The sequence below is a fragment of the Heteronotia binoei genome, chromosome 2 (assembly GCF_032191835.1).
Source record: "Heteronotia binoei isolate CCM8104 ecotype False Entrance Well chromosome 2, APGP_CSIRO_Hbin_v1, whole genome shotgun sequence".
In the NCBI taxonomy this organism is placed as follows: domain Eukaryota; kingdom Metazoa; phylum Chordata; class Lepidosauria; order Squamata; family Gekkonidae; genus Heteronotia; species Heteronotia binoei.
Window position 1 is genome coordinate 3991056 of NC_083224.1, and position 19368 is coordinate 4010423.

The window sequence follows — 19368 nt, forward strand, 5'->3', positions numbered from 1 at the left end:
CCAGGGACGGTCAAAAGATCTTGGGAAGCTGAACGAAGCGACCCCCGGGGCATCTACGGGAAGAGACGGTCCCGCAGGTATGTTGGTCCCAGGCCACGCAAGGCTTTAGGAGTCAAAACTAGCACCTTGAAACGGACCCGGTACTCTATAGGCAGCCAGTGCAGGCCGTGGAGTGCCGGCCATATGCTCACCCATACAGGTGATGCAGTCAGCAGGTGAGCTGCCGCATTCTGCACCCGCTGCAGTTTCCGGATCAGCGTCAAGGGCAAGCCAGCGTAGAGCAAGTTACAGGAGTCCAGCCTGGAGGTGACCATTGCAGGGGTCACTGCAGCCAGGTCTTGGGGTGACCGAGATGGTGCTACTTGCCTGATCTGCCCTAGATGGTAAAAGACAGACCCAGCAGCCCTCGTGACCTGGGCCTCCATAGAAAGAGAGGCATCCAGAATCACTCCCAAACTCTTCACCTGTTGGGCCGGCACTTAACTATAAGGAAAGGTGAAGCTTAATTAGATGAATTGTAACCATCCCAAGCTAGGGGGGACAGGTCGCCCATGGCCATCAGTGGGGGATGGGAGATGGAGGCTTGCTGGCTCCAGGTGGGACTAAACCAAAAACCTGTCGGCAAAACAAACACAAAACACTGCAAATATTACAAAATGCTGTATCTATTCGTAAACACTTGATATCATGTACGGTAATTTGTTTCACATATGATGACTCACTGACACCTTCAATGGAGCACCGTACATGGAGCCTTCAGCTTCCAGCATTCCAAAACAGCTCATTGAAGGCGCATACACAGTTCGTCTTGAAATCAGGGTGGATTCTACATCTCGTTCAAAAAATCCACAGGCAGTCCCTAGGTCCAGCACACCGTTTGGATATCTGTTTCTCGAATGCTTTGAATCACATCACTCTAGAAGAAGAAGAAGATATTGGATTTATATCCCGCCCTCCACTCCAAAGAGTCTCAGAGCGGCTCACAATCTCCTTTACCTTCCTCCCCCACAACAGACACCCTGTGAGGTGGGTGGGGCTGGAGAGGGCTCTCACAGCAGCTGCCCTTTCAAGGACAACCTCTGCCAGAGCAATGGCTGACCCAAGGCCATGCTAGCAGGTTCAAGTGGAGGAGTGGGGAATCAAACCTGGTTCTCCCAGATAAGAGTCCGCACACTTAACCCCGACACCAAACTGGATCTCTACAATTCCTTGCCTTCCTGAGTGGCAAGGAACGCCAGCCATTGATGACTGATATTGTTTGAATTGTAGAGTGATGTGATTCGGTGTCTGAGTCCCTACAACTCACTTGCGCCTGAGGAAGCATTTGAGAAACAGATATCCAAGCTCCTGGCTCCACCCCCAAAGTCCCCAGATATTTCTTGAGTTGGACTTGACAACCCTACACAGAGGCCACCTTCCAAGGCAGCCATTTTCTTTAGGGGGAACTGAACTCTGTATTTTAGAGATCGGTTTGAATTGGCAGGCGTCTCTTTAAAGAGAGGGAGGATGAGGGGTTTTTAAAAATATTTTAAAATGAAAACGGTTTCAACTGTTATTGTAAGCACTTCGAACTATTATTATTATTATTATTATTATTATTATTATTATTATTATTACGCCCATTTCCCCGGGGGGGCTCAGGGCGGAGTGCATCAACATAAGTAATAATAAAATCACAATAAAAACCAGTTGCAATATTTAGTTGACAGTACGAGCCAGCAAGATGAGAGCCAATTTGGTGTAGTGGTTAAGTGTGCGGACTCTAATTTGGGAGATCCAGGTTCGATTCCCCACTCCTCCACTTTCACTTGCTGGAATGGCCTTGGGTCAGCCAGAGCTTTCACAGGAGTTGTCCTTGAAAGGGCAGCTGCTGGAAGAGCTCTCTCAGCCCCACCCACCTCACAGGGTGTCTGTTGTGGGGGTTGAAGGAGATTGTAAGCTGCTCTGAGTCTCTGATTCAGAGAGAAGGGTGGGGTATAAATCTGCAATTCTTCTTCTTGGCATTTGGATTGAGATGCTATACAGCAGGGGTGGCCAAACTTGCTTAATTTAAGAGCCACAAAGAATAAATGTCAGATGTTTGAGAGCTGCAAGACATGAATGTGAGATGTTTGAGAGCCACAAGGAAGGAAGGAAGGGGCTCGGGGAGGGGCTGTTTTTTGAGGTAAAGGTACCACATTTGCAGCACAGTATCCAGTGCCTCTCTCCAAAACACCTTCCAAGTTTCAAAAAGATTGGACCAGGGGGTCCAATTCTATGAGCCCCCAAAGAAAGGGCCCGTATCTTTCATTGTTTCCAAAGGAGGAGAGGCATTTAAAGAGAGTGCAGTGGTCCCTTTCAATGTGCTGGCCAGAACTCCCTTCGGACTTCAACGGTGCTTGTCACAACCTTGCTCCTGGCTCCACCCCCAAAGGCTCCTGTCTCCACCCCCAAAGTCCCCAGATATTTCTTGCATGGGACTTGGCAACCCTAATGCCAGGCGCCGAACTTCACCCGCAGAGTTTCTGCCTGCCCTGCTGCAAGGCAGCCAAGCGCGGGATCTCTGCAAGGAAACGGGAGCAGGAGAAGGTCCCGTTGCGTTTCCCGGCCGGGGCTAAAAGATAGCGAATGGAAAGGACCTCGCCCTCCCCCCACCTGCAAGGAAGGAAAGAGGGAGGAAAGAAGGAAGAAGTCCCCGGGAGGAAGGCGGGTGCCGCTGGGCCAGAACTCTTGGAGGAGGCCGGAACTCTTGGAGCGGAACCCAGGGGCCGGGGAGCGGTTTCCCGGCGAGGCCGGCGTGCTGTGGCTGCTGCACCCGGAGGCCCTGGGGGAACAGAGCCGCGGACTGGCAGGCAGGAGGGGAGGAAGGAAGAAGGAGGGAGGGAGGTAGGAAGCAAGGAACAGGGAGGGAGGGAAAGAGGGAGGCCGGTGCCGCCGGGCCAGAACTCTTGGAGGAGGCCGGAACTCTTGGGGACGGAACCCAGGGGCCGGGGAGGGTTTCCCGGCGAGGGCGGCGCGCTGTGGCTGCTGCACCCGGAGGCCCTGGGGGAACGGAGCCGGCGGACTGGTGAGTCTTGCAGCCCCCTCCTGCTGCTCTTGCACGCCGGCTCTGGCTCCCCGAAGGCAGCCCCGCTCGCTCAATGCACGGAGCCCAGCGAAAGGAGGCGGGAGGGCTTGGCAAGCAGGGAGGGCTCCGGAAGCCTGCAGGGAAGGACCCGCCTCTCCTTCCTGGGAGGGGCTTCAAGAGAGGCTGCGGGGCCCCTGACAGCAGTGAGGGTCCTGTGCATTGAGGGGAGGGGCTTGTGAGGTCCATGCATTGTGCAGGGGGTTGGACTAGATGACCCTGGAGGTCTCTTCCAACTCTAGGATTCTATGCTTTAACTGGGCTCTCCTTCCTGGGAGGGGCTTCAAGAGAGGCTGCGGGGGCCCCCTGACAGCAATGAGGGTCCTGTGGATTGAGGGGAGGGGCTTGTGAGTTCCCTGCATTGTGCAGGGGTTGGACTGGATGACCCTGGAGATCCCTTCCAACTCTAGGATTCTATGCTTTAACTGGGCTCCCCTTCCTGGGAGGGGTTTCAAGAGAGGCTGCGGGGCCCCCTGACAGCAATGAGGGTCCTGTGGATGGAGGGGAGGGGCTTGTGACTTCCCTGCATTGTTCAGGGGGTTGGACTAGATGACCCTGTAGGTCTCTTCCAACTCTAGGATTCAATGCTTTAACTGGGCTCTCCTTCCTGGGAGGTGTTTCAACAGAGGCTGCATGGCCCTCTGACAGCAATGAGGGTCCCGTGGATTGAGGGGGAGGGGCTTGTGAGTTCCCTGCATTGTGCAGGGGGTTGGACTACATGATCCTGGAGGTCCCTTTCAGCTCTAGGATTCTGTGCTTTAACTGGGCTCTCCTTCCTGGGAGGTTTTTTAAACAGAGCCTAGATGGCCATCTGACAGCAATGAGGGTCTTCCGGATTCAGAGGGAGGGGTTTGTGAGTTCCCTACATTAAGCAGGGGTTGCACTAGATGACCCTGGAGGTCCCTTCCCATTCTAGGATTCTATGATTTAAATGGACTCTCCTTGCTTGGAGGTTTCTAAACAGAGGCTGGATGGCCATCTGACAGCAATTAGGATCCTGTGAATTGAGGGGGAGATGTTTGTGAGTTCCCTGCATTCTGCAGGAGCTGGACTAGATGACCCTGGAGGTCCCTTCCAACTCTAGGATTCTATGCTTTAACTGGGCTCTCCTTCTTGGGAGGTTTTTCAACAGAGGCTGCATGGCCATCTGATAGCAATGAAGGTCTTGTGGATTGAGGTGCAGGGTCTTGTGACTTCCCTGCATTGTTCAGGGGGTTGGACTAGATGACCCTGTAGGTCCCTTCCAGCTCTAGAGTTCTATGCTTTAACTGGGCTCTCTTTCCTGGGAGGTGTTTCAAGAGAGGCTGGGTGGCCCCCTGACGGCAATGAGGGTTCTGTGGATTTAGGGGGTGGGGCTTGCGAGTTCCCTGCATTGTGCAGGGGGTTGGACTAGATGACCCTGGAGGTCCCTTCCAACTCTAGGATTCTCTGCTTTCAGGGGCTTGGGTGATATTACAATGACTATTTTCCTGTGTGTGTGGGGTCATCCTCCTTACCTCATTGTTTGTACTTGCAAGCAGTTTTAGGGCTCTGCCCCCTCCCCCCCTTTTTTGTGGCAGTATTTGTGGATACTGAGAACCGGCCCTTGTTGGTGGGAGTTCTGCCAAGTCCTGAGAGGGGAATTAGTGGAAAGTAGTGAAACTTTCTATTTGAACACAGGCACTTTAAACAACAAGAAGGACTGGTTTTAGGGGCTCCTTGTAGGCACTGAACACAATTTTGTGTAATTTGGTGTTGGGAGATGCCGGTTATACAGGGTCACGTTCAAGCTGAGTTTATATGGTCCTCATATGTTACAGGATGACTGGCTTGGCACGGGTAAAGGGAGTGGAGTTCAGAGCCTTTCTCACCCGGGCCATTGTAGAGACTGCATTTGTTTGGATCTAATTCTGGAGGGAAACATGGGGAAGCAAATAAATATATGGAAATTGGAGACGGATGTGCAAATCTACCCTTTTTCATTGTGGAATGCCGAGAGTCATTAACTGTTGTCTTGATCTTCAGCCCTGCAAGTGCACGGAGAGTTTCCTTCTAGTTGAGAGGAGAGCCCTGAGGAGCTGGTTTTCAGCCTCCCCCAAAGATCTCTTTGCTGGAGACCTGACCAGGATCTGACCAAGTGAGCCCCACAGATCGAAGGGGGGCCCCCTCCTTGGTGCTTGGAAGAGGTGCTCTTCCTAGTACTTCACATCTATTGAAAGGAGAGAAAAAAGGATGAAGGGGTCACCAGTCTCCCTGGCCCTTTGGGGGCCCCAGATTGCCTTAAGAATCAGCCCCATCAGACAGACTGGACCAGTGTAATGAGAGGTTAAGCTCGTAACATCCTTCAAGAGCCAAGCAGAGACAGTGAACTTTCCCAAAGAACCAAGGAGGCATATCTAAAATAGTTTGGTACATTACATTACATTACATAGCAAAACAAAATAGGAGTCAAGTGGTACCTTGAAGACCAACTTAGTTTTATTCAGAACATTAAGCTTTCATGTGGTCTCTAAGCACACTTCATCAGACGAGGAATCCGGTACAGGGAGCAAAGCCACACATAGCTGGTAGTCAGTGGCTCAGAATGCAAACTGGTACAAATTTAAGATCCAATCGCAGTATAGTAAAATTGTCTGGTAGGGATTGGTTTAGAATGCTAATTTAAGATTCAATGACAGAATAGCTGCATATGACTGTTTTATTATTTCTGCAGCTGTTTATCTGTTTGTTTATAATCTGATATACTTATTTATTTATTTATTTATTTGATGGACTTATATCCCGCCCTTCTCACCGAAGTGTCTCAGGGCGGCTCACAACACAATGATTCATACAATTCCATTTAAAACATTTACAGATACAATAAAATCTCAATGACTCTATGGTATTAAGCCTGGCTCAAAAGGAAGGTATTTATATCTCAGATTAGTACAATATAGTCATTAACAGACATTCTCACATTTTGACATATTACTGTTTTATTGCTTTTGCATGCTCATGCTACTCAGATCAAAGGTTTGCTCCATCTGTTAATCTCACTATTCTGCCATTGAATCTTAAATTTGCATTCTAAACCACTCCCTACCGGACAATTTTACTGTGCTGTGATTGGATCTTAAATTTGTACCAGTTTGCATTCTGAGCCACTGACTACCAGCTGTTTGTGGCTTTGCTCCCTGTACCGGATTCCTCGTCTCACGAAGTGTGCTTAGAGAGCACACGGAAGCTTATGTTCTGAATAAAACTACGTTGGTCTTAAAGGTGCCCCTTGACTCCTGTTTTGTTCTACTACTTCAGACCAACATGGCTGACTACTTGGATCTAATTGCATAGCAAAATGAAACAAAACCTGATCTACAAACCACAAGAAACACTTTTCTTCTGATCCACCGGGGCGATTCTCATTTGCTTTCCTTGTGACATGTAATTCTCTCTGTCTCTCCTTCCCCCTCCCCAGAAAGAAGCCTCTCTTCATAGCCAAGTCACTAAAGGGACATTGACACAGTCGGAGGTGGCCCAAGAGAAGGGGAAGGAGATGGAAGAGCAGGATCCAGAAGGACCTGGAGCTTCTAAGATCGCAAGCAAAAGCCCCCGTCCCACCCAAGCTGGGAGCAACATTGAATTCTGGGAAAGCCCTGTGCCAGAGGTTCTGCCTAAGGACACCGTGACCTCAGACACACATTTCCAACGCTTCACGCAGTTCTGCTACCATGAGGCTGATGGGCCCCGAGAGGTTTGCAGCCAGCTCCATCGCCTTTGCAACCACTGGCTGAAGCCGGAGAGGCGCACCAAGAAGCAGGTTCTGGACATGGTGGTTCTGGAGCGGTTCTTGGCCCTCCTGCCCCAGGAAATGCAGTGCTGGGTCAGAGGATGTGGGCCGGAGGCCAGTTCCCAGGCGGTGGCCTTGGCCGAAGGTTTCCTCCTGAGTCAGGCAGAGGAGAAGAGGCAGGCAGAGCAGCAGGTGAGGGGGTTTCCTCCAGCTACGTCCCATTCCATATCTGACCTAATCTGAGGTTTCCCTGAGGGAAATTTGTCCAAGTGTTAATCCTCCAAATGGGAGATTTAAATCCCTCTTTCAGCAGCCTGTTCTAGTAGATAATTTCTGCTCCCTCCAGATAAGTGACCAGGTCTGCTGATGGAAGGTGCAGAGTCTGGGAGTGGGGCAGGATCCAGTGCCTAGTCTCTTTTCCATCCCATCTCTGACCCCTTTCCCTCCCTGCCGTTTCAGATGTGGGGACCATCAGTGAAGGCAGAAGCTGCATTCTCTGGGGCAGACGGAGCTTCCTTGGAGCAAGGGCAGAGGGCGCAGGCCCAGGAGGGTGCCCAAGATGCCCTCTCCTCTGGTAAGGACTCTTTGTGCCTGGAGGCGATTGGGGCACCCCGTGAATGTGATGGGGAGAGCATTAAGGCCAGGAAAAGAATTAAATAGGTCTCCACAGAACACACAGCACTCAATATCCACTAACCCTCATTCTTCTCCAAGGGGATCAGACCGATTCGTGGAGGGCAAGTCCTCTCATTCATTATTCATATTTCACCTTCCTTACATAAGAACATAAGAGAAACCATGTTGGATCAGGCCAGTGGCCCATCCAGTCCAACACTCTGTGTCACACAGTGGCCACACACACAAACACACGCACACTGTGGCTAATAGCCACTGATGGACCTCTGCTCCATATTTATATCTAACTCCCTCTTGAAGATGGCTATGCTTTAGCCACCACCACCTCCTGTGGCAGTGAGTCCCTTTGGGTGAAGAAGTACTTCCTTTTATCCGTTTTAACCCGACTGCTCATGAATTTCATTGAATGCCAGGAGTTCTTCTATTGTGAGAAAGGGAGAAAAGTAAGCTTCTCGCCCACCCCCAAGTCTATTCAGGTTGACAATGGCTTTCCAGTATAATATCCCTTTTTGTCTGTGGGTTCCCACCTTAGAGTACTTACTAGATTAGGGCCATTCAACAAATAAGCTGGCTGAAAGCATCAACCTTTTGTTTGCAAGGACTCAACTCCAGGAAGCGGGAGTTTGAGCTGCCTATAGGAACTCTGAAAATGTAACCCTCTCCACTCCATTTAAAACCATTGCAGAGCAAAGACAAAGCTGCAAGGAAAACATGGAACTGACCTTAAAATCCAACCCACGTTTTCCTTGCAGCAGCCAGCAAAGAAAGGCAGGAAGAGCCAGGAACTGAGACTCAGCCTTGGAGCTTCAAGGAGGTCTTCAAAGAGCTTTTGAAGCGGCCAACTGAAGGAGACTCTGCCTCAGAGCTTAAGAGAGCCTGAGAACTGAAAGGGAGGTAGCCTCCAGGGTTCAAAGAGTAAAGACAACAGGGGCAGAAAAGAGCTCCGTGGACCGAATCAAAGCCCTGGGCGGGCCACTTCTGGCACGCGGGCCGAGTGTTTGACACCCCTTCCCTGGATTCTCCAGAAATGCTCCAGTGACATCTGGGATTTGGGCTGAAAGCGATTGTGACATTTCATGCAATGTCATTTCCACCTGTCTTGGTTAAGGCTGAGTGGGTTGAAGTTGAATCCAGCGAAGACAGAAGTCCTTTGCGTGGGCCGGGGCGCTCTGGGGAGGGAAATATCTCTCCCGGTCTTTGACGGGGCGCCGCTGAAGGCCGCGCCCCGGGTCAAGAGCTTGGGAGTCCTACTGGAGCCCTCATTATCAATGGAGGCCCAGATAGCAGCCACTGCTAAGTCAGCCTTTTTTCACCTGAGGCGGGCAAGGCAGTTGGCCCCCTTCCTAGAGCGCCGGGACCTAGCAACAGTGATTCATGCAACGGTCACCTCGAGACTGGACTACTGTAATGCCCTCTACATGGGGCTGCCTCTGTGCCGAACCTGGAAGCTGCAGCTGGTGCAGAACGCGGCGGCTAGGCTGCTATTGGGGCTCCCAAAATGGGAGCACATACAGCCAGGGCTGCGCGGACTGCACTGGCTGCCAATTACACACTGGATTCGTTACAAAGTGCTGATCATTACCTTTAAAGCCTTATATGGCCGAGGACCTGCCTACCTGAGGGACTGTCTTTCCCCATACGAACCCCAGAGAGCACTGAGGTCAGCAGGGAAGGACCTGCTGACTATCCCCGGGCCGAAGGAAGTAAAGCTGCAGAGTACTCGTACTCGGGCTTTCTCCGTTGTAGGCCCTCACTTATGGAACCATCTCCCGGAGGAGGTGCGGGCCCTGCGGGATCTTGACCGATTCCGCAGGGCCTGCAAGACCATCCTCTTTGGTGAAGCCTTCACCGACTAAAACCTTGAAAGACTGCTTAAATGATCTACCATCTATTTGAAATAGCACCACGATGTTAATTTTATTATGTTTTGTTTTAGAATTTTTAATCAATTTGCTATTTATTGTTCTTAAATTATTGTATAACCTGTTTTATCAATTGATATTGTTAGCCGCCCTGAGCCTGCCTCGGGGAGGGCGGGATATAAATAAAATGTTGTTGTTGTTGTTATTATTATTATTATTATTATATCCACCCCCAGCCCAGACTCAAGGGCCCAGCCGGCAGAAGAATGGGATTCCTGGGTTTGTGTTCTGATCCAGCAGGGATGCTGTAACTTTAGGAACTCCAGAGTTCCCAGGGCACGTTTGAAGTCTGAAATACGTTGGCAGAGATTTTCACCCCGAGGCTCATGGGTTCTTCTCTTCTGCTTCTCCCAGGATTTAGTAAAAAGTGTGAAAGAATGTATTGAGTGTACGCAGGGCAACGTGTCGGACACCTGGGAAGGGGGTGTGAAGCAGGGAGCAACAAAGCAAATGGAATAAGAAGTCAAACACCCTCCCTTCCTCGTTTCTCTCACTAACAGGCAGTGGAGAGATGCTGTTGAGCTGCTGTCTTTCTGGAGGTGTGGAAACGGCTGCTTTACCTCCAGTCCAGGTAGGGGAGATGTGCGGGAGACAGCCTGGGTCCCCCTTTCTCGGGGAGCGGGGGCTTTTGCTCCCAGTTTGTACAATGGTCCGGATGAGAGAGGATCTAAATGCAGCTCCCTTTCCCCATGCCAAGCCGTATATCCTGTTCCGCCCCAGACTCCTCCCTTCCAGTGTGCAATGCCTGTCCGGCATGGAACAGGCTTCCTTGGGAGGTGGTGGGCTCTCCTTCCTTGGAGGTTTATTTATTTTCTTTAGTTATCTTGCAGATTTCTAGTCCGCCCTTTCCCAAGTCGGATTCAGGGCGGATTACAACATCATAATATAATTAAATCACACAATAAGACTTAAAATTAAACAGTTAAAACCATTAAAATGAAAGAAAATAAGGCAGATGGCTAGATGGCCATCTGACAGCAATGAAGATCCTGTGAATGTAGGGGGAGGGGTTTGTGAGTTTCCTGTATTGTGCAGGGGGTTGGACTAGAGGACCCTTCCAACTCTAGGATTCTATGCTTTAACTGGGCTCTCCTTCCTGGGAGGTTTTTCAACAGAGCCTGCATGGCCCTCTGACAGCAATGATGGTCCTGTGCATTGAGGGGGAGGGGCTTGTGAGTTCCCTGCATTGTGCAGGGGGTTGGACTAGATGACTCTGGAAGTCCCTTCAAACTCTAGGCTTCTATGCTTTAACTGGGCTCTCCTTCCTGGGAGGTTTCTAAACAGAGGCTGGATGGCCCTCTGATAGCAGTGAGGATCCTGTAAATTTAGGGGGTGGTATTTGTGAGTTGCCTGTATTGTGCAGGGGGTTGGACTAGATGACCCTGGATGTCCCTTCCAACTCTAGGATTCTATGCTTTAACTGGGCTCTCCTTCCTGGGAGATTTTTTAACACAGGCTGGGTGGCCGTCTAACATCAATGAGGGTCCTGTGGATTGAGGGGGAAGGGCTTGTGAGTTCCCTGCATTGTGCAGGGGGTTGGACTAGATGACCCTGGAGGTCCCTTCAAACTCTAGGCTTCTATGCTTTAACTGGGCTCTCCTTCCTGGGAGATTTTTCACCAGAAGCTGCGTGGCCCTCTAACAGCAATTAAGATCCTGTGGATTGAAGGGGCGGGGTTTGTGAGTTCCTTGCTTTGTACAGGGAGTTGGACTAGATGACCTTTGAGATCCCTTCCAACTCTAGGATTCTATGCTTTAACTGAGCTCTCCTTCCTGGGAGGTTTCTGAACAGAGGCTGGATGGCCCTCTGACAGTAGTGAGGATCCTGTGAATTTAGGGGGCAGGGTTTGTGAGTTCCCTGCATTGTGCGGGGGGTGGGCTAGATTACCCTGGATGTCCCTTCCAACTCTAGGATTCTTTGCTTTAACTGGGCTCTCCTTCCTGGGAGGTTTTTCAACAGAGGCTGGTTGGCGCACTGACAGCAATGAGGGTCCTGTGGATTGAAGGGGAAGGGCCTGTGAGTTTCCTGCATTGTGCATGGGGTTGGACTAGATGACCCTGGAGATCCCTTCCAACTCTAGGATTCTATGCTTTAACTGGGATCTCCTTCCTTGGAGGTTTCTAAAGAGAGGCTGCATGGCCCTTTGACAGCAATGAGGGTCCTCTGGATTGAGGTGGAGGGGCTTGTGAGTTCCCTGCATTGTGCAGGAGGTTGGGCTAGATGACCCTGGAGGTCCCTTCCAACTCTAGGATTCTATGCTTTAACTGGGCTCTCCTTCCTGGGAGATTTTTCAACAGAAACTGGGTGGCCCTCTAACAGCAATTAGGATCCTATGGATTGAAGGGGCAGGGTTTGTGGGTTTCCTGCTTTGTGCAGGGAGTTGGACTAGATGACCTTTGAGATCCCTTCCAACTCTAGGATTCTATGCTTTAACTGAGCTCGCCTTCCTGGGAGGTTTTTCAACAGAGGCTGGATGGCCCCCTGACAGCAATGAGGGTCCTGTGGATTGAGGGGGAGGTGCTTGTGAGTTCCCTGCATTGTGCAGGAGGTTGGGCTAGATGACCCTGGAGGTCCCTTCCATCTCTAGGATTCTATGCTTTAACTGGGCTCTCCTTCCTGGGAGGTGTTTCAACAGAGGCTGCATGGCCCTCTGACAGCATTTAGGGTCCTCTGGATTGAGGGGGAGGGTCTTGTGAGTTCCCTGCATTTTGAGGGGGTTGGACTAGATGACCCTTGAGGTCCCTTCCAGCTCTAGGATTCTATGCTTTAACTGGGCTCTGCTTCCTTGGAGGTTTTTCAACAGAGGCTGGATGGCCCTCTAACAGCAATGAGGATGCTGTGAATTTAGGGGGAGGGGTTTGTGATTTCCCTGCATTGTGCAGGGAGTTGGACTAGATGACCCTGGAGGTCCTTTCCAACTCTAGGATTCTGTGCTTTAACTGGGCTCTCCTTCCTGGGAGGTGTTTCAACAGAGGCTGCATGGCCCTCTGACAGCAATGAGGGTCCTCTGGATTGAGGGGGAGGTGCTTGTGAGTTCCCTGCATTGTGCAGGGGGTTGGGCTAGATGACCCTGGAGGACCCTTCCAACTCTAGGATTCTCTGCTTTAACTGGGCTCTCCTTCCTGGGAGGTGTTTCAACAGAGGCTGCATGGCCCTCTGATAGCAATGAGGGTCCTCTGGATTGAGGGGGAGGTGCTTGTGAGTTCCCTGCATTGTGCAGGGGGTTGGGCTAGATGACCATGGAGGTCGCTTCCAACTCTAGGATTCTCTGCTTTCAGGGGCTTGGGTGATATTACAATGACTATTTTCATGTTTGTGGAGGGTCATCCTCCTTACCTCATTGTTTGTACTTGTAAGCAGCTTTAGGGCTCCTTCTCTCCCCCCCCCCCCCTTTTCCTGGCAGTATTTCTGGGTACTGAGAAACGGCACCTGTTGGTGGGAGTTCTGCCAAGTCCTGAGAGGGGAATTGGTGGGAAGCAGTGAAACTTTACATTTACTTTTTTTTTTGTTTTGTATCCGGTCCTCCCCGCCGAAGCAGGCTCATTTGAATACAGGCACTTTAAACAACAAGCAGCACTGGTTTTAGGGGCTCTTTTTAGGCATCGAGCACAATTTTGTGTAGTTTGGTGGCAGGAGATGCCGGTTATAGAGGGTCACGTTAGAGCTGTGCACACTTCTTCAGATACACCGAAATGGAGGCTAGCAGTCCATATCTATAGGAAGAGGGTGAGCAGCAGATTAGCACACATCACAGTGAAGATGTTTAATTGTGAGGACCCAACAGGAATAACAAGCTTAGTTTATATGGTCCTCGTATGCTACAGGATGGGACGGTTCAGGATGTATAGCTTGGCACGGGTAAAGGGAGCGGAGCTCAGAGCCTTTCTCACCCGGACCATTGTAGGGACTGCATTTGTTTGTATCTAATTCTGGGGGGAAACATGGGGAAGCAAATAAATATATGGAAATTGGAGACTGATGTGCAAATGTACCCTTTTTGATTGTGGAATGCTGAGGGTCATTAACTGTTGTCATGCTCTTCAGCCCTGCAAGTGCACTGAGAGTTTCTTTCTAGTTGAGAGGAGAGTCCTGAGGAGCTGGTTTTCAGCCTCCCCCAAAGATCTCCTCTTTGCTGGAGAGGCTAAGCTCGTAGCATCCTTCAACAGCCAAGCAGACAATTCACTTTCCCAAAGAACCAAGGAGCCATATCTAAAATAGTTTGGTATGTTACATACATCACATAGCAAAATGAAACTAAGCCTGAACTACAAACCACAAGAAGCACTTTTCTTCTGATCCACCGGGGCAATTCTCATTTGCTTTCCTCGTGACACGTAACTGTCTCTGTCTTTCTTTTCCCCACCGCAGAAAGAAGCCTCTCTTTATAGTCAAGTCACTAAAGGGACACAATTGGAGGTGGCCCAAGAGAAAGGGAAGGAGATGGAAGAGCAGGACCCAGAAGGAACTGTAGCTGGGAAGACGGCAAGGAAAGGCCCCCATCCCACCCAAGCTGGGAGCAACGTTGAATTCTGGGAAAGCCCTGTGCCAGAGGTCCTGCCTAAGGACACCGTGACCTCAGACGCACATTTCCAACGCTTCACGCAGTTCTGCTACCATGAGGCTGATGGGCCCCGAGAGGTTTGCAGCCAGCTCCATCGCCTTTGCAACCACTGGCTGGAGCCGGAGAGGCGCACCAACAAGCAGGTCCTGGACGTGGTGGTTCTGGAGCGGTTCCTGGCCCTCCTGCCCCAGGAAATGCAGTGCTGGGTCAGAGGATGTGGGGCCGGAGACCAGTTCCCAGGCGGTGGCCTTGGCTGAAGGTTTCCTCCTGAGTCAGGCAGAGGAGAAGAGGCAGGCAGAGCAGCAGGTGAGGGGGTTTCCTCCAGCTATGTCCCGTTCAATACTGCAGTTGCAGAGTTTTCTGGAGGATGCTTCCATCCTCGACCCCCATCAGTCCGGCTTTCGTCCGGGTCACAGGACGGAGACAGTGCTGGTCGCTCTGATGGATGATCTCCAGCGGCATCTGGATTGAGGTGGCTCGGCGGTGCTGGTGTTGTTAGACCTATCGGCAGCGTTCGACCACCAGCTACTGACTTGCCGTCTCGCCGACGCGGGGATTCTGGGGTTGGCCCTACAATGGCTCTCCTCGTTCCTTGATGGTCGGGGACAAAGGGTGGCGATTTGGGGTGAGTTGTCCCAGAGGCACACGCTTGATTGTGGGGTGCCTCAGGGGGCAGTTCTTTCCCCAATGTTGTTCAACATCTACATGCGCCCCCTTGCCCAGATGGTCCGGAGGTATGGGCTGGGTTGCCACTAGTACGCTGATGACACCCAACTCTATCTACTCATGGACGGCCGGCCTGACTGTGTCCCAGAAAACCTGGACCGGGCATTACAAGCCGTGGCTAGATGGCTCAGACTGAGTAGGTTGAAACTAAATCCAGCGAAGACAGAGGTCCTTTGCTTGGGTCGCCATGGTCTTGGAGGGAAAATTCCCCTTTTTGTTCTTGACGGTGGCGCACAGGGTCAAGAGCTTGGGGGTACTACTTGAGCCTGCCTTAACTATGGAGGCCCAGGTTGCAGCCACTGCCAAGTCCGCATTTTTTCATCTTAGGGTTGGCTGCTATTTTTCTACCAGGTAACGGACCAGAGTTGTCCACTGTGATGGTGACAAACAGTATGGACTGTCTGCCAGAGTCTCGAGGTGGCAGGAGGAAGGTGGCGGGCCTAGCTTGCCTGGGAAATTATAGATGTTTGTATGCAAATGCTAGAAGTGTTCGAAGTAAAATTGGTGAATTGGAATGTTTAGTGTTGGGAGAAAACATAGACATTGTGGGAATTTCAGAAACTTGTTGGTATGAGGAGAATAAGTGGGACACAGTGATTCCTGGATATAAGTTATATTGGAAGGATAGGGAGGGAAGGGTTGGAGGTGGGGTGGCTCTGTATGTCAGAGAGGATATACAATCCAATAAGACTGAGGTCAGAGAATTAGATTCCCTTTTAGAAATGCTTTGGGTTGAAATAGAGGGCCCAAAAGAAAATTTAACTATGGGAGTTTGTTATCGCCCACCAAATCAAAAGAAAGAGGACGATTATAATATGATGGAAAGCTTAACGATAGCGGCTAAACGTAAAAACTGTGTCATAATAGGTGATTTTAACTACCCACAGATTGATTGGGTCAATATGTGTTCTGGTCGAGAGAAAGAGATTGAGTTTCTTGATGCTCTCAATAACTGTGCTATGGAGCAGATGGTCTCAGAACCTACCAGGGGTGGGGCGATCCTGGATTTGGTCCTAAGTAATGCCCAAGACTTGATGAGAGATGTAAAAGTGATTGCGCCGCTTGGGAGCAGTGACCATAATGTTATTGATTTCACCATTTGTATAAATAGGGAGTTGCCCAAAAAGACCACCACAACCACGTTTAACTTTAAAAGGGGTAAATTCTCTGAGATGAGGAGGCATGTGAGGAGGAAACTGAAAGGAAAGGTAAATTCGGTCAAAACCCTTGGGGAAGCTTGGAGATTATTTAAAACTATAATCCTAGAACAGTGATGGCTAACCTTTTCAGCTTGGTGTGTCGAAAATCGGGAAAAAGTGTAGTCTTCCTTGGGTCACGTGTCACAGTGCGCGGTCTGCGGCCTAGGTCAGACTAGGGTTGCCAAGTCCAATTCAAGAAATATCTGGGGGCTTTGGGGGCGGAGCCAGGAGACTTTGGGGGTGGAGCCAGGAGACATTGGGGTGGAGCCAGGAACAAGGGTGTGACAAGCATAATTGAACTCCAAGGGAGTTCTGGCCATCACATTTAAAGGGACAGCACACCTTTTAAAATGCCTTTCTTCCATAAGAAATAATGAAGGATAGGGGCACCATCTTTTGGGGCTCATAGAATTGGATCCCCTGGTCCAATCATTTTGAAACTTGGGGGGGGGGGGTATTTTGGGGAGAGGGGGATCCCCTGCCCCCACCTGGGGATTGGTAATCCTGCGGGAAAGGGTGTATCTTTTTTTCTTCCCGCCTTTTCTCCTCCAGCGCTTGCCAAGGGAAGCCAAGGGGGGGCGACCCAATGCTCCCCTCCCTCTTTTGCAACCCACACACAGCCCCCATCGCCCACCCCCTTCCTCCTCTTCCAAGCTGAAAAGGGCAGCTTGTCCTTTAAATCTGAAACCCCGCCTCCGGCAGGCGGCCATGAGAAAGAGCGAGAGAGCAAAGTGAGAAAGATCATGTTGGTTGCAAAAAAAAAACCCCAGGACCGGATGGAGGAGGAGGAGGAGGGGGGGCAGCCCCACAACAGGCCCAAGAGCGACACCCCCTCGGGCATTGCACCCCACACACACTGCTGCAATGCCATCTCTGCCTCCCCCCCCCCAGCCGCTCCGTGCAAACAAACAGAAAAAAACACGCCTGCCTTGCTCCTGCATTTGCAAAGCCCCGGCATTGCAAAGGCGCAACCCGCCGAGGAGGGCACTTCTTTCCCCCCCTTCCTCTTTTTTTGCAATGCTCTTTTTTTCTTTCTTGCTGTACCCACCTATTTCCTCAGGCCCCGGGGAGGGCGGGAAAAGGGGGTTGCAAAGCTCAGACCTGTTGCGAGGAGGAGGAGGAGGCGCGTTTGGCTTCCTCTGCTTTGGGTGGGGGACGGGTTGCGCCAGGAGGCTGTCTCCTCCCACCCCCAGGTCAAGGCGAGGCGCTGGCAGCGTCGGCCAACCTTCCCTCCCACCCCCACCCCCGGCCTGGATCCGGGGAAAGAGGCGGCGGCCCGCTGCACTGCTGCCGCCTCTTCTCGCCTTCACCTTAGCAGCTGCTGCTCCTCCGAGACGGGCTCAGCAGCCTCCGAAGGACTCGCGGCTCGCCACGCTCCTTGGTTTCCGGTGTGTCAGCCAAATTGCCTCGCGTGTCACCAGTGACACGCGTGTCATAGGTTCGCCATCATGGTCCTAGAAGCTCAGATAAAATACATTCCACAAGTTAGGAAAGGCACAAACAGGCATAAGAAAAGGCCTGCGTGGTTAACAAACAAAGTAATGGAAGCTGTAAAAGGTAAGGACTTCTTTAAGCGGTGGAAAACCAGTCCAAGTGAGATTAGTAAAAGGGAACACAGGCTGTGGCAAATCAAATGCAAGACTGTGATCAGGCAGGCAAAAAGGGACTATGAGGAGCATATTGCAAAAAACATAAAGACCAACAATAAAACTTTCTTCAAATATATTAGAAGTAGGAAACCAGCCAGGGAGGCAGTGGGGCCCTTGGATGACCATGGGGTAAAAGGATTACTGAAGAAGGATAGGGAAAACGGCTGAGAATCTGAATGCATTTTTTGCCTCCGTCTTCACTGTGGAAGATGAGAACTTTTTGCCCACCCCAGAACCACTAATTTTGGAAGGGGTGGTGAAAGACCTGAGTCAGATTGAGGTGACAAAAGAGGAGGTCCTACAACTGATAGACAAAAACTAATAAGGCACCGGGTCCGGATGACATTCATCCGAGAGTTCTGAAAGAACTCAAAGTTGAACTTGTGGATCTTCTAACAAAAATCTGTAATCTTTCATTGAAATCTGCCTCCGTTCCTGAGGACTGGAAGGTAGCAAATGTCACCCCCATCTTTAAAAAGGGTTCCAGAGGAGATCCGGGAAATTACAGGCCAGTCAGTCTGACTTCAATACCGGGAAAGTTGGTAGAAAGCATTATCAAGGACAGAATGAGTAGGCACATTGATGAACACGGGTTATTGAGGAAGACTCAGCATGGGTTCTGTAAGGGAAGATCTTGCCTCACTAACCTGTTACATTTCTTTGAGGGGGTGAACAAACGTGGACAAAGGAGACCCAATAGATGTTGTTTACCTTGACTTCCAGAAAGCTTTTGATAAAGTTCCTCATCAAAGGCTCCTTAGAAAGCTTGAGAATCATGGAGTAAAAGGACATGTCGTCTTGTGGATCAAAAACCGGCTGAGTAATAGGAAGCAGAGAGTGAGTATAAATGGGCAGTCTTCGCAGTGGAGGACGGTAAGCAGTGGGGTGCCGCAGGGCTCGGTACTGGGTCCCATGCTCTTTAACTTGTTCATAAATGATTTAGAGTTGGAAGTGAGCAGTGAAGTGGCCAAGTTTGCGGATGACACTAAATTATTCAGGGTGGTGAGAACCAGAGAGGATTGTGAGGAACTCCAAAGGGATCTGTTGAGGCTGGGTGAGTGGGCGTCAACGTGGCAGATGCGGTTCAATGTGGCCAAGTGCAAAGTAATGCACATTGGGTCGAAGAATCCCAGCTACAAATACAAGTTGATGGGGTGTGAACTGGCAGAGACTGACCAAGAGAGAGATCTCGGGGTCATGGTAGATAACTCACTGAAAATGTCAAGACAGTGTGCGTTTGCAATAAAAAAGGCCAACGCCATGCTGGGAATTATTAGGAAGGGAATTGAAAACAAATCAGCCAGTATCATAATGCCCCTGTATAAATCGATGGTGCGGTCTGATTTGGAGTACTGTGTGCAGTTCTGGTCGCCGCACCTCAAAAAAGGATATTATAGCATTGGAGAAAGTCCAGAAAAGGGCAACTAGAATGATTAAAGGGCTGGAACACTTTCCCTATGAAGAAAGGTTGAAACGCTTGGGACTCTTTAGTTTGGAGAAACGTCGACTGCGGGGTGACATGATAGAGGTTTACAAGATAATGCATGGTATGGAGAAAGTAGAGAAAGAAGTACTTTTCTACCTTTCTCACAATACAAGAACTCGTGGGCATTCGATGAAATTGCTGAGCAGCCAGGTTAAAACGGATAAAAGGAAGTACTTCTTCACCCAAAGGGTGATTAACATGTGGAATTCACTGCTGCAGGAGGTGGTGGCGGACACAAGCATAGCCACCTTCAAGAGGAGGTTAGATAAAAATATGGAGCAGAGGTCCATCAGTGGCTATTAGCCACAGTGTGTGTGTATATATAAAAAAAAAATTTG

General features: G+C 50.4%; 1 protein-coding gene across 1 annotated transcript in view; it reads left to right on the forward strand.

The window, feature by feature from the left end:
• Positions 1 to 4739, forward strand: part of LOC132590291 (zinc finger protein 14-like) — a 40004-nt gene extending 35265 nt beyond the window's left edge. The window contains exon 6 of the mRNA XM_060263329.1: positions 4663 to 4739. Coding sequence (XP_060119312.1) covers positions 4663 to 4739 — 77 coding nt within the window. The remainder of the gene's footprint in view (positions 1 to 4662) is intronic.
• The last annotated feature ends 14629 nt before the right edge of the window (positions 4740 to 19368 follow it).